This window comes from Pseudovirgaria hyperparasitica, assembly GCF_010093815.1.
Source record: "Pseudovirgaria hyperparasitica strain CBS 121739 unplaced genomic scaffold EJ05scaffold_16, whole genome shotgun sequence".
Lineage (NCBI taxonomy): Eukaryota > Fungi > Ascomycota > Dothideomycetes > Acrospermales > Acrospermaceae > Pseudovirgaria > Pseudovirgaria hyperparasitica.
In genome coordinates this window covers 396,286-409,033 of record NW_022985564.1, presented here as the reverse complement: position 1 = coordinate 409,033, position 12,748 = coordinate 396,286, and the positions used below count along the sequence as shown (strand labels likewise).

Here is a 12,748-nt window from a genome sequence, read left to right as displayed (position 1 = left end):
TTTGCGGGGTTTTGCTTTGATGCGCCCAACCATCTTTTTGGCGTGCGCTTTGCATAATTATCATCTGGAGCCTGGAAACAAACTGAGATGATTCGCGAGGATGAAGAAGTGCTATCGCGAGTTTCTAGGCGAGCTTGATGAAGCCGCTACGCCTGTAATCACCGGTGCTGGTGATTGCAAGCAAACTTTCATCAGAAGTACAATTACACATGCAGATCGTGTGCTCAACCTGTATGTCTAATACACCGCGCAACCATCATCAGTGCAATCTCTACAAATTCGACATATGTCATTCCAGTACGAAAGTGTGTTGTCTTGAGGCAGTTCAGCCCCCAATTCATCGTCGCCGGTATGAACTTTCAGCACGGTCCAACTTACGTTTCTCAATTTTCAACTTCTGGTGTCCCTGGACTAAGCCTAGTATGAAGCCGGATTTGAGCGTATGGAAGTGGGAATCATCCAGAGGTGCAAAGTTGCCATCAGGCTGCCGGAGTAATTCGCTGACAAAGTGTTGTACAATACTGTCGATTTCTACCTCGGTAGGCTCAATTGCAAACTAATGAACGTCAGTGTCTTGCTTGTATGTGTGTGAGTGTAGACCAGAAGCATTGAGAGAAAGAGCTCACCTCGATGACTAGGGCGTCCATCAGTAGCACAACGATCAATTGGACGTAATCCGAATCTGAATCCGCAGTCACGCCAAAGAACGACGCGATGATCCCGATCAGGCCGGCACCGCGATTATCAGCCGGGATAGGACTCTCGAACATCTGTCTTTTGACCGTGGATACATGTTTGCCAACAACACGCTCGAGGATAGCGGCGCCGTAGCCAGCGTGTACGAGGCGGTTTTGCAGGTCTGCGAACTTGAACTCGTGTACGATGGCGCCGTTGGGGATATAGCTGTATGTTAGGTATTCGCACGTGCCCTTGTCTTTTATGCAACTGTCAGTTTGCTGTCTCGAGCTCGTGCACAGATTGACGAGTTCAACGTACAGTGCATGCCAATGAAATTGCCTGTTGGCTTCAAGCGACGAATAAGGCTTTCAGCGTGATAGGTGTGGTTTGCGATTTTTGCGTATTCAATCACACTGATAGTGGCGGTCTCTATATTCGGCACGGCGCGGCGAAACAGCTCCAGCAAGCTTGTGGACGTCGAAACGAGTCTGTCAACATGAGTTAAGTAAGTAAGTCAGAGGAACAGTAACCTAAACGGAACAGGGGAGAGACTCACGTAGAGTAAGGACGGCTACTGTCCGAGCGCCAGATACTTTTGTCATTATAAATCAGCCCAAATCTCAATTCCTTCCCCAAAGAAAGATATATCTGCTTGGCTGTGTTGGGAGGGGACTTACTGTCGGATTACTTGGTCTTGTAGGCAGATGTCGTCTGCGGTGGGCCACGTCTTACGCTCAAGGTTCGGCCAGGTATCGAACTCTCCTCCGATCAGACCGCGTGCGTCTCGGATTGTGCCAGATGTAGCGTGGTCGCATCGGAATGTGAATCTTGGTCTGTCGAGATGCTGGAAGGGGCTTGCTACGCTGTCTGCAGGAGATGAGAGCGGTGACTCGGGGCTTTGACTTGCTTGTGACGATGGAAGTGTAGAGGGCGTTACTACCAGTAGTGACGCGTCCGAGGTTGGAGAATGGGTCGATTCGTCATATCCGTCTTCTTCCTCATCATCGCTGAGACTGATGGGTACTTTGCTCAGCTTCTTGAGCTGTCTAAGGCGCTTGATAGTCCCGGGAGACCTAGGCTTTGCTTCCTTCGCGAACAGATCCGGCGGGTCGATGCTCCGCGGCACAAGTTCGACAGAGCACATTGCCGCGCAGGCTTCGAGCTCTTCGATCACGGCCTCCCATTTCTCGCCTATGTTTGCGAATGCGGTGTCCCTGTTGACTTGTACCCACGCACGGTCATACTAAAGAAGCTGTTAAGAAAATGCCTCTAATACTGCAGACGTAGATTATGGAGTGGAAGTGGGTTGAGCTGGGATGGGGGAAGTATGCTGATACTCACACCGTACCAACGAAGCTCACTAATGTACTGAGACTTTAGCACGCGGCGCTCGACCACGCTTTTGAAGCACTTATTGAAAACAAGTGTGATATCGTCGAAGTCGTTGGCAAAGTATCGGTACATGACACAAAGGTAAACGCGCTCTTTGTAAGTCCACCTAGGTACACACTCTTAGCAAGATAATAAGGCCAGTCATGCTAGTTGTCTGGTTCCGTACCTTCGCGGCTTCGCATTGGTGAGACTGTGAAGGTCATCACCCGGCATGAAAAGAAGCTTCCGTCGAGGAAGATCTACATCGTCGAGGCCGCCGAACTGGGTATATTCGTCTCTCCACTTGGGGTCTGTCTGGGGAGACTCATATATGACGACATCCGGAGAGACGTGCCTTCGTCGCTTCAGGCTCAGTTCTGACACTTGGTTTGAAAGGCTGTTGGAGCGCTGCGGGACCATGATCTGGACTCGATAACGTCCAGCGGTGCCGGCGTCTTCCCATACAACAGTCATCTTCCTTGAAGGTTCGAGGTCGGACGTGGTAGTACAAGTATATTGGAAAGGACAGGACGCGTCTTGAAGACGCAGAACGGGTGTGAGAAGGAGAGTGAGGGGAAGAAGATGAAGCGATTGCGGAAGTGGAAGTACATGACTTTGTTATAAGACGCGCGCAACGCGGTCGCGTCAAAGTGAACTGAGTGAGTCGCGTTTTCCTCCAAAGAGACGCGACTATCATAAAGACTCACCCACTCATCAAGTGAGTGAGTGCTTGCACAGCAAGGATTGAGACTGAGTCGGGAGGTGGACTTCCTAGTCAGAGTCAGATGGCAGTATATGATGACTCTGAGTGATGATCGTATTCTGTTGAGTCTAACATTCACAAGTCGACCGTTTCTCCGATTCTTAGGTATATTTTAGCGAGTTTGCAGAGGACTTTACCTGTAACCCCAAGGTCTTCTAATATGAGCCAACATGAATGTCATTATGTCATATATGCGCTGAGTAACATCGAATCTGAGATCAATAGAGCTATGGTAGACTTGTAGCAGTCTATGGTTGAAGATGTAAGATATCGATCATACTCAAGAAAGACTGCCATAGCATGTAAGAAGAGCCGTTGCATCCTAGCATGATTCATACCTCGTGGCTCAAAATCTCTATACTGGACGTTGTATTGTTTGACATGAATTCAAGCGTATTTCCTGATTTGAAGTTACTAATAAGTGACTTGTCGATGAAATAAATCGACCTAGATATATATAATTACATTAGTGTATATCTGTAAAGATAAAATACGAATATACGGAGACTCCATGTTGATTCTAGAGAAAATTCTGTAGAGCTTATAAAAGTATTTCTTCTTTCTTCTATTTCTTGAAGAATTACCTCTCTTATATTGTTAGCCAGCTTTAGAGTTCTAGAATTTGAGAATCATATGAAGGTTAACACTTGTCTCTATTGCTCAAGCTGTTAGAAACTGTAAGCCATCTCGAGAGAAGAGTGTCTATATAATTAAGGGGCGAAAAACTTTGTGTAAACAAACGCCAAGAGAGACAGACCTCTGCAGGGCTCTGTGCCGCATCCGGTTAGCGAGGTATTTAGTCATCAAGTGAATGCCAAGATAGTAACCGAAAGGCTAAGCTTGCATTCCAGGGTCGACGAGAATGACCGCGCGCATTCGCAGTGGAACACGAGGTATTAATAGCCTCGCGTCACGCAATTCGCTTTCGCGTTATTGCTCTCGAGCAACGCATGATATCTCTTGGACAAAAACGTACGAGCTCTTTCACAGTGTGGTGCAAAAATCTGTATCTCGTGATCCTTAGCTCCTGAAGTTTTATATATTCTCTGCCCCGCGTCCGAGACTGTCACTATACATCTCCTGGAATCGGTGCTCTGCTCTGTAGCAGATACAAATTGACCGTCAACAGATAGGATGGGGCACCTTGTGACCGTTGCGGCATGTTCCCTTAATCAGTGGTCGTTGGACTTCGAGGGCAATGTAGCTCGCATCATCGAGAGTATCAAAAGAGCGAAAGCTGCTGGGGCAACTTTGCGCGTCGGTCCAGAGTTGGAAATAACTGGCTATGGTCTACTTGACCACTTTCTAGAGCAGGATGTGTTTCTACACAGCTGGGAGATGTTGAAGAAGATTCTCACCGATGAGAGCTGCAACGGAATTCTTTTGGATATTGGAATGCCAGTTCTGCATCGCAACATAAGGTACAACTGTCGCGTATTGGCTCTAGATGGCAAGATCCTCCTTGTAAGACCGAAGCTATGGCTTGCGAATGATGGTAACTATCGTGGTATGTTGTGGGAAGCTGTGCCTTGTCCGACTTTCTAATGCTTATGTAGAAATGCGATACTTCACGCCTTGGTCCAGGCCTCAGCATGTAGAGCAATTGTATCTTCCAAGGATGATACAAGATATTCAGGGTTCTGTCACAGTGCCTATTGGAGATGCTGTCATATCTACACCTGATACTTGCATCGGAGCGGAAACATGTGAGGAGCTCTTCGTACCGAACTCCCCACACTCAAATATGTCCCTGAACGGCGTCGAAGTCATCACCAACAGCTCAGGGTCGCACCACAACCTGAGGAAGCTCAACATTCGATTAGAACTTATTCAAGAAGCCACAAGAAAGAACGGGGGAATCTACATCTACTCGAATCAGCGTGGTTGTGATGGAGACCGTCTGTACTACGATGGAGCGCCTCTCATTCTGATAAACGGTGAGGTCGTTGCACAGGGCAGTCAATTTGCACTGAACGATGTTGAAGTCATCACTGCGACCTGTGACCTAGAAGAAGTGCGCGCCTATAGATTTGCGCCTTCACGAGGGTTGCAAGCAATCCATGCACCGGCTTACCAGAGAATCGAGACCAAATTCAGTCTATCTCCCCACGATGACAACCTGGATTTCTCTGTCGCCCCGTCCCAGGGACGACCAATTTTCTACCATAAGCCAGAGGAAGAGATCGCTCTCGGTCCAGCCTGTTGGTTATGGGACTATCTCCGACGCTCAAAGGCTGCCGGCTTCATTGTACCTCTCAGTGGCGGAATCGACAGCTGTGCTACGTCAGTCATCGTCTTTTCGATGTGCCGTTTAGTCATGGACCACATCAAGCAAGGAAACGAGCAAGTCATCAGTGATGTGAAGAGAATTGCTGGTGCGCTGGAAAAGGAGGGTTGGATGCCCAAGACCGCTCAGGAGCTCTGCAATAGAATCTTCCACACCGTCTATCTCGGGATGAAGTCGCAATCTTCACAGGAAACGCGAAGCAGAGCAGAACGCCTTGCGAAGAATATCGGTGCGTATCATATTGATACGAACATTGATCCTGCTTTTGGAGCCTTCAAATCCTTGTTAGCTGATGCCACGGGCTTTGAACCGAATTTCAAGGTCCATGGTGGCTCAAACACAGAGAATCTAGCTCTGCAGAATATTCAGGCCCGGAGCCGTATGGTTTCCACTTATATGTTTGCACAGATGCTTCCAACCACACGAAATCGCAAAGGCGGAGGCGGCTTGCTCGTGCTAGGCAGTGCTAATGTCGACGAGTGTCTCCGTGGATATCTGACAAAGTACGATTGCTCGTCAGCGGACATCAACCCTATCGGCTCGGTCAGTAAGAATGATCTCAAGCGGTTCATCGCTTGGGCCTCCTCTGAGTTCGACCTTCCAATCCTCGATGAGTTCCTCGATGCAGTACCAACAGCCGAACTCGAACCGATTACGGCAGACTATGTGCAGTCCGACGAAGCCGACATGGGGCTGACATATTCCGAACTCAGTACATTCGGTATCATGCGGAAGCAGTACAAGCTTGGTCCGTATGGTTGTTTCCAGCGCCTTCTTCATGATTGGAAAGACGAGATGACTCCGCGTGAGATTGCCGTGAAGGTGAAGCGTTTCTATCATTTTTATGCCATCAATAGACACAAGATGACGACCATGACACCGGCATATCACGCAGAAGCTTACAGCCCAGACGACAACCGATTCGATCTACGACCGTTCCTGTATCCTGCATTCTATGAAAGTTGGAGCTACAAAAAGATCGATGAGGTACTTGAGAAGCTGGAGAAGCTCCAGAAGCAGTGAGTATTGATAGAACTTAGTAGAGTATACAATTACATGCGGTAAAAGAAAAATAGAATAGGAACGGTCACCGTACCTAGCTAAGCGTCTTTGACCAGATATCGCGATCTACTGATCTCCTGATAGCACGTTTCCCAAATGAAACTTGAGATTCAAAGCACGTGCCTGCGAAGATGATCGACCTAATTACTCGGTACCTGACTAGGAAACTACCAAACTAGGCTCCGCTGGACTGCGCAAGCGTATTACCATCACAAATACTTTTAGCTCACGCCTCCAACATATGCTCCTCATCACCGAGTCATCATCTCTGGTGCCCAGCATGCCTAGAAAACGAGATCAATCTTATCAATCTAATCTCCCAATAGTTCCGCTCTACGAGTCTGGGCGGCAGAGATCCTCCACTGTCGAGATGAGTATCCACATTACGGAGTCTGAATTGCCGTGCGGAGAATACTTGTCACAGGGTTTCTGCCCCTTATGTGTCTATGTATGTCTATGTATGAGCGTGCGTGTTGAATCTTGCGCACCAAAGACTGTCGATGCCGTTTTCTAAGGACGTGTTTGTTTACAATTTTCGACCTGGTCAAACATAGAAATCCTATCAGATAAGATTCCCATGAAACGCCTTACAAAACAACATCGAACAAGCCCCAGAATTCGCCACTATATGGCTTTGCGGTCTTGAGAATCTCTGGAAATCTCCCACGAGTCCGGCAGCCCACGCATCCGCAGAACTTAACCTTTTTGCCCCCCCGTTCCCCTCCTTTGCCCCAATCACAACAGTCACAACAGTCCACAAACAAAACCGGTGCTCAAGCAAGGCTAACCCCGCAAAACACGTTCAAAAGTACGGTTTGCCCCATGCACCCAGAGCTGCCCAGACTCCTGAGCATCTATGGCTATGATAATGGAAGACGTCAGGCCATATGGCAATTCTCGACCACTTTCTGATCTTCTGTCGGTGGCAATGATGTATGGCAGTCCCATGTTGAGGCATTTTGCGCTATGCTACGGAGGCGTAGCTGTCGCAATTGGTTTATTAGTGTCGATGGTACAGTAGTGAGATTTGAAGGGCATCATCATCTCATTTCCCCCCAAAGCTGTACGCCTCATGGAGTAATTAGCAGCCGCAATCATGACGGGCTAGCCCGCGTTGGTTATCTAATCCAATCTCCCCGGTAGTTTGCGATGCGGGTTTCTCCATATCGAGCCTCGTTCATGTTTGAGGGCGTACTGGAGGATCTCATTATATCAAGGATCATAGACGTTCATTACTGGGTATCTGTTTGTAAATGGATTCGGGCTGGAATTGATAACGTGATGGAATGGCGATGCTGTGGGCTATGGGACAAGAAGGCAAGGGGGTGGTGATGCAATCGTTGACGCTTGGTGCTTGGGCGTTGGACGGGTGTTTGGTGGACCGATGCGGGTTAGACGCACAATCGATAGTGTGCAAGTCAGACTGGGCAAATAGGAGTTTGGGGGCCCCTCGCGGTGTATTATTGGCTTAGTAAGGCCGTTCGCAGCTGGGTGTGCTGATTGGTGGAGCTGTAGAGTTGGGAGCCAGGGGCTCTAGGACCTTGTTAGCTATAGGTGTGAACCGTAGGATTTGGGTTTGTGAGCGCGGGCATTGTCGTTTTCAGTTGTCGTTCGAATGTGATGCATACAAGCCGGTGCAGGTCTTCCTTGGCAATGAAATCCGTGGACTAGAAGGCTCTTGTTCCACTTATTCAATGTCCACGGGTGATGCATCATTATTGCGAACACATCGCGTCATGAACATAACAAGTTAATAATAATTCACGCAAAAGTTTGACTGTACACGATTTGTTTGATCAGTTATTTTGCATTATGATTAAGTAAATACAGATCTCAATCCGTTGTAATATTTGCGTGACTGCAGGTGCATAACAATCCAAAATGTACTGCCGCTACAGCTTTGCAATTCCATTCCACTTGAACGCCCAACAATGCTGGTGATGTATGCTGGCGCGACGAGGGGAAGAAGGGTATCAGATTCGAGTTAGTAAGTTCTTTGCCACTCCATCAACTGTCCACTGCCGCGTATGACGAATCATCTACGGGGAGCCCTGGGTGCCGGTGATCTCGACGAGGAGAGGACCAGCGGTGGTGGTGTCGTCGGTGACCTTGTCAGAGCAGGTGGTGAGGACGAGGTAGCTTTGGCCGTGGAAGCCCTCTGGGACGGTGGTAGAGAAGGTCTTGCCGTCAGATCCGACAGTGACGGGGGCGAAAGTTGGGCCAGTGACGGCAATCCATGCAGCGTAGAGAGGAACATCGCCGGTGACTGAGTAGCCTGAGGCAGTGAACTCGACGGTGCTGCCAGTCTTCAGGGCGTCCGTGCTGCTGAGAGCGAGCATGGGGAAGGCCTTGACTGGGAGAGGGGCGTTGCTCTCTGGGCAGGAGACGATGAAGGGAGCTGCCAGGGTGTAGACCTCGTTGAAGGTGAGAGGAGCATCGAACGCCTGGGGGAAGGGGCTCTGATCTTGAGCAGCGCGAAGGTAGGAGGAGTGACGAGACTCGACAGTCAAGACAGACCCAGCAGCGGTAAGGTAAGTCTTGTCGACGATGGAGGCGGCGGCACCGAGGTAGGCGGAAACACCAACACCCTCAAGGACACCAGCAGTGGCAACGAAGGTCTCAACGCTGTCGTAGCCAAAGTTGTATGTGCAGGCAGCAACGGGGCTGGCACCAGCGGCGGACAGGGCGCTGGTCAGGAAGGAGACGTGAGTAGCCTCATCGTAGGAGACCTCCTTGAGGTTGGTGTAGAAGGTGGAGTCGAAACCGGCGGCAGCGAAGTCAGCCTCGGTGTACTTCTGAAGACCCTCGCGGTAGAAGGTGTCCTCTAAGTGATTGTTAGCATAGATTCAACATTTCTTTCGTGTGATTCAATGATCGACTTACCAAGGTGCTCCAGAGTCAAGGCGTAGTTGAGGATGTCAGCGTCAGTGATGGCAGCACGCTTGACTGGGCTGGCAGCAGTGAGAGCCGCAGCGGCGATGATGGCGAATGCAGTCTTCATTTTGAATTAAGTATTAGAGATGGTAGTAAGTGACCTTAAACGACAGACAGTGGAGTGATCTTGGATGACTTGAGTTGAGGATGGGAAACTGAACGGTACGGGCGGGCAGTCAGTGTTTATATACGATCTTGACACGAACGGGACATTGGCTATAATGGCACGCCTATCCATTACGGCTTGGACCAGGTACGGTAATCCAAAGTGACAAGCTCATTCTACTCAAATTCAATCGGATTACTGCAACGCCGGTGCTCATTCTGCTTGTTGTGGTATAGTCTAGTAGGTATGGCACGGGCAGGATCGCACCGGAAAGCAGTCCAGCCGTATGCATCCAGGATTGATGTATGCTGCTGTGTACCAGTGGGCGTAGCCAATGCTTGGGGCTAAGACGCAATTGGTAATAACTCTTAGAAAAGCCTCGTGGTGATGAGCATGATGCTTTTGGCCCAAGCCAAGGATAGGGGAAAATCCAGACTGCCACTGGCCGGAAGTAGCCCCATCCGTGCGTGCATCGCCTCCCGCCTTCCAGGAATATTAGACTCTTCGTGTATTGAAACACGTGTAGTGATTGGTCGCGGCGCTATTTACTACTGGAAATGGGTCCGGTAGATCAACAGGATAAAGGCGCTTCCGGTCGGTAGCGTGCAGCCTTCTTATTTTGCCGACCATCACCCTTCTACTCAATTTACTTTTTCGAGCCCCAAACTACACGTGTAGAACGAATGTTTGTTCGCGTTGCCTTGTTCTTGCAGACTTGCTGGCTTACAAGCCTCTTGGAACGCAAATGTGATGTTGATGTGGATGCAAATGCTCTACTTGAACCTAAGTACAATAAGGTCCATGGGTAAGCAGCTTTGGGACCGGGACCGTTGCTGTGTATCTTGCGACTTCATGCCATGCCAGGGAACTTCTGAATGACAACAACGTCCAGGACTTGTTGCATATTTTGCGGGGTCGAGTATCGCATGCGGAAGTTTTGTACGAGAGGATGTTCCGATGTGTGAAAAAAGGCGCTTCTTCGCTTCCATGAATCTCCGGCGGATGCACATCAACAAAGCAAAAGTTTGCTGTAAGCACTGTAAACGGTTTCTTTTTGGCTCCAAACTTCGCCTCCCTCCAAAAGGTCATTGTTCGAGCTCATTTGATGGTCGATATGACGTCATACTTTTGTATTGTCGTGGATGACGCCCTCCTGCACTGTTGACTATCGCTACACGCCATATATCGCAAGTCCATCCCCGAAATCGCGACCAAGGGATTTTGAGCCGATTAGAAAGAGCTAAACGTATACCCCGGAACCATCAGGTATGCTTTCTGGTGTGGTGTCAGAGCATCCGCAGTCAAGCATTTCCTGAACTGAGCTACAAAGCTGAGACTCCAATGCAAATAACGGAAAGCTGTGGTAGGAATGAGTTTTACCGCCTCGTGCACCTTGGAGCAAATGGCTCCAGCTTGTGAGTGAGAATATTGACGCACATACCTCTAGGTGCAATCCTCTTCCAGTCTCCTAAAACACGAATCTACAAACAAACCTGTTCTCCAAAGACCAACAGATCTCTCTAGGAATATGTGATCTCGACCAAAGTCAACGGCAAAAGCAGAGCGATCACATCACCTTCATCGACATCGAAGAACTCCCCCAAAGATGCACGCAAGGTTTTCATTATTTGCAAGGACTAGCTGGGTGCACTTGGGCAGACAATACTGTGTAAATGAGTGATAAATGAGTGACTCAAGGCATCACAGAAGGAAACCAGCACCGGTCTGGAAGGAATGGCATACAAAGTAGCCACATTAATTTGACGCATTTGCAAGATAGCCACGATAGATCGAAAAGAACCCCATTGATCTGGGATTCTTTTTTTGCTTGGTCTGACGGCTCAGCGTGGCGTACTTATTCCTTGACCGCTGGCACATTCTCTTTGATGACTCCAGAGACCGTGTTACCGGCACCAATGGTAAGTCCATTGCCAATCCTCGCATCGCTCTTGATATTGACATTCTTCCTGACGATCACTTTATCGCCAATGTAGACCCCCTGGCCAATGGAGACGTCCTGCCCAATGAAGACTTGCTCGCCAATAGTCGACCAGCTTCCAATCTTGAGGTCCGGCCATAGACTACAATCAGTACCAATGGAGACTCGATCCCCAATGTCGATGCACCCGGCCACGTAAGTTCCATCACCTTGGTAAGTAGTGGCGTGGATGATAGTTTCAGCACCGATAGTGCAATTATTCCCGATAGTGAAGTCTTGCAACGGGTTGTCGTAGAATTTACACTTCCTTCCGATTATAGTGTCTTTGCCGATACGGACATTCGTGAGGAAGTATGCCTCGAACTCGGGCTCGATCTGAAAATTCGGGTCGGTCACTTGAGCCAATGGTTTCCCGTATTTCTCGTTCTTTTGTTCGTCGGCTTTTTGCACCGCTTCGACAATGTCTCTGAACTGCAGATTCGCTAAAGCCTGAGCCTCTAAAGCTTTATTGCACTTCGCGAAATTGTCCCAGATAGCTTTGTCGGACATATCTCCCAACCATCTTTGACAGAAGAGATCCGTTGCGTGTTTTTGTCGAACACCAAGGGGCAATGGTCTCCCTTCTGGCGCATCCTCATTTACCGGTAAACGGTAAGTGTTGTCCTTGATATTCGTCACAAGCCATTCTCGGCGGGACGTACCGTATTGTTCGGAGGTGGTCGACATGCTGTTTGGACGGGCTCAGATCGAACGAAGATGGCGTACTGGAGAGAGCCGAAGTGATGAAGTTGATTTGACAGATGAGAAGTTTGAAACTGATCGTCGATGAAAGGGGGTGCAATAGCGACTGTTCATTTGATGAGTTCAATCCCCTTCTATATATACTGTTAGGATAAATATGGCAGAGCATATATGCTCCACTATGTGCATTCTTGAGCCTTTGAAAAGGTCTGTCCCACATGAAATCTTGAATTCTGATACCGGCTGGGTAAGTCTCACTGGTTGGTATCACCGTTGTAGCCTTGTTCATGCTTCCGTATACCTGTAGCGCAGACAAAAGCATGGATGGATCTTTTGTTCTCATCGAAGACAACTACACTACAGCCACGATGCTGACTTCCCAAGCATGAGTCCGCCACAGTCTCTGTGCGTGAGCAAATCAAATCCTTGAATGCCTGCCCTAGGGAACCAGTCAGCCTCAGATCAACCTGATATATACTGCCAAGTCTAAGTGTGTTTCTCACATTCATGACATTCCTGCATGACTGGATTTCGGATATCAGTACTTATATGTTCCCGCCAGGAATACAAGTATATGCGCCTGTTACTCGTGTAACAGCACACAGTGTCGCGCCCTTTGTTCCCAGTTCATTCGTTGTGTGAACCGAGTGCGGCATAATTCAACGTCGAATATTAGACACAGTGGAGGCGACAGAGAATGGTATGCGCCGGGCAAGGATGCTGTGATGAAGTTAGGGAATCATGCTCCGTGAACAGGAATGAACAGGGTAGAAGAACTGGCAGAAGAAAACGTATTCTCTCCTGTCATGTACCTAATTTCGGAGTCAGCCAGCGTAGAGGAAACGAGTGCGTTTTGCGCTGTTGGGG

At 48.9% G+C, this 12,748-nt stretch overlaps 4 protein-coding genes across 4 annotated transcripts; 1 reads left to right on the top strand and 3 right to left on the bottom strand.

The window, feature by feature from the left end:
- Nucleotides 1-124: 124 nt before the first annotated feature.
- EJ05DRAFT_541073 (uncharacterized protein) lies at nt 125-2,523 on the bottom strand (the record flags this gene model as incomplete). Its single annotated transcript, XM_033749640.1, has 8 exons — nt 125-237; nt 379-556; nt 627-934; nt 997-1,166; nt 1,235-1,270; nt 1,356-1,921; nt 2,020-2,176; nt 2,237-2,523. 8 exons carry the CDS (start codon nt 2,521-2,523, stop codon nt 125-127), a joined length of 1,815 nt encoding a protein of 604 aa, XP_033596925.1.
- A 1,155-nt stretch (nt 2,524-3,678) lies between these two features.
- On the top strand, nt 3,679-6,255 carry EJ05DRAFT_456629 (putative glutamine-dependent NAD(+) synthetase). Its single transcript, XM_033742498.1, has 2 exons — nt 3,679-4,319; nt 4,369-6,255. Exons 1-2 carry the CDS (start codon nt 3,947-3,949, stop codon nt 6,120-6,122), a joined length of 2,127 nt encoding a protein of 708 aa, XP_033596924.1. The 5' UTR covers nt 3,679-3,946; the 3' UTR covers nt 6,123-6,255.
- Nucleotides 6,256-8,081: 1,826 nt separating this feature from the next.
- Nucleotides 8,082-9,287, bottom strand: EJ05DRAFT_513951 (Ferritin/ribonucleotide reductase). The gene is made up of 2 exons (XM_033748485.1): nt 9,045-9,287; nt 8,082-8,985 (listed from the first exon to the last, which is right to left on the bottom strand). The coding sequence occupies exons 1-2, from the start codon at nt 9,160-9,162 to the stop codon at nt 8,201-8,203; spliced, it is 903 nt and encodes a 300-aa protein (XP_033596923.1). The 5' UTR covers nt 9,163-9,287; the 3' UTR covers nt 8,082-8,200.
- Nucleotides 9,288-10,673: 1,386 nt separating this feature from the next.
- EJ05DRAFT_142570 (trimeric LpxA-like protein) lies at nt 10,674-12,175 on the bottom strand. The gene is made up of 2 exons (XM_033739247.1): nt 12,100-12,175; nt 10,674-12,015 (listed from the first exon to the last, which is right to left on the bottom strand). Exon 2 carries the CDS (start codon nt 11,864-11,866, stop codon nt 11,057-11,059), a length of 810 nt encoding a protein of 269 aa, XP_033596922.1. The 5' UTR covers nt 11,867-12,015; nt 12,100-12,175; the 3' UTR covers nt 10,674-11,056.
- Nucleotides 12,176-12,748: the final 573 nt, after the last annotated feature.

What these genes read in the sequence shown, in the direction of transcription:
- EJ05DRAFT_456629 (XM_033742498.1), top strand. Translation starts at nt 3,947, where the DNA reads ATGGGGCACCTTGTGACCGTTGCGGCATGTTCCCTTAATCAGTGGTCG. An exon ending in GAATGATGGTAACTATCGTG is followed by an intron (nt 4,320 to 4,368) that starts GTATGTTGTGGG and finishes ATGCTTATGTAG; the next exon opens with AAATGCGATACTTCACGCCT.
- EJ05DRAFT_513951 (XM_033748485.1), bottom strand. Translation starts at nt 9,162, where the DNA reads ATGAAGACTGCATTCGCCATCATCGCCGCTGCGGCTCTCACTGCTGCC. An exon ending in CTTGACTCTGGAGCACCTTG is followed by an intron (nt 8,986 to 9,044) that starts GTAAGTCGATCA and finishes ACAATCACTTAG; the next exon opens with AGGACACCTTCTACCGCGAG.
- EJ05DRAFT_142570 (XM_033739247.1), bottom strand. Translation starts at nt 11,866, where the DNA reads ATGTCGACCACCTCCGAACAATACGGTACGTCCCGCCGAGAATGGCTT.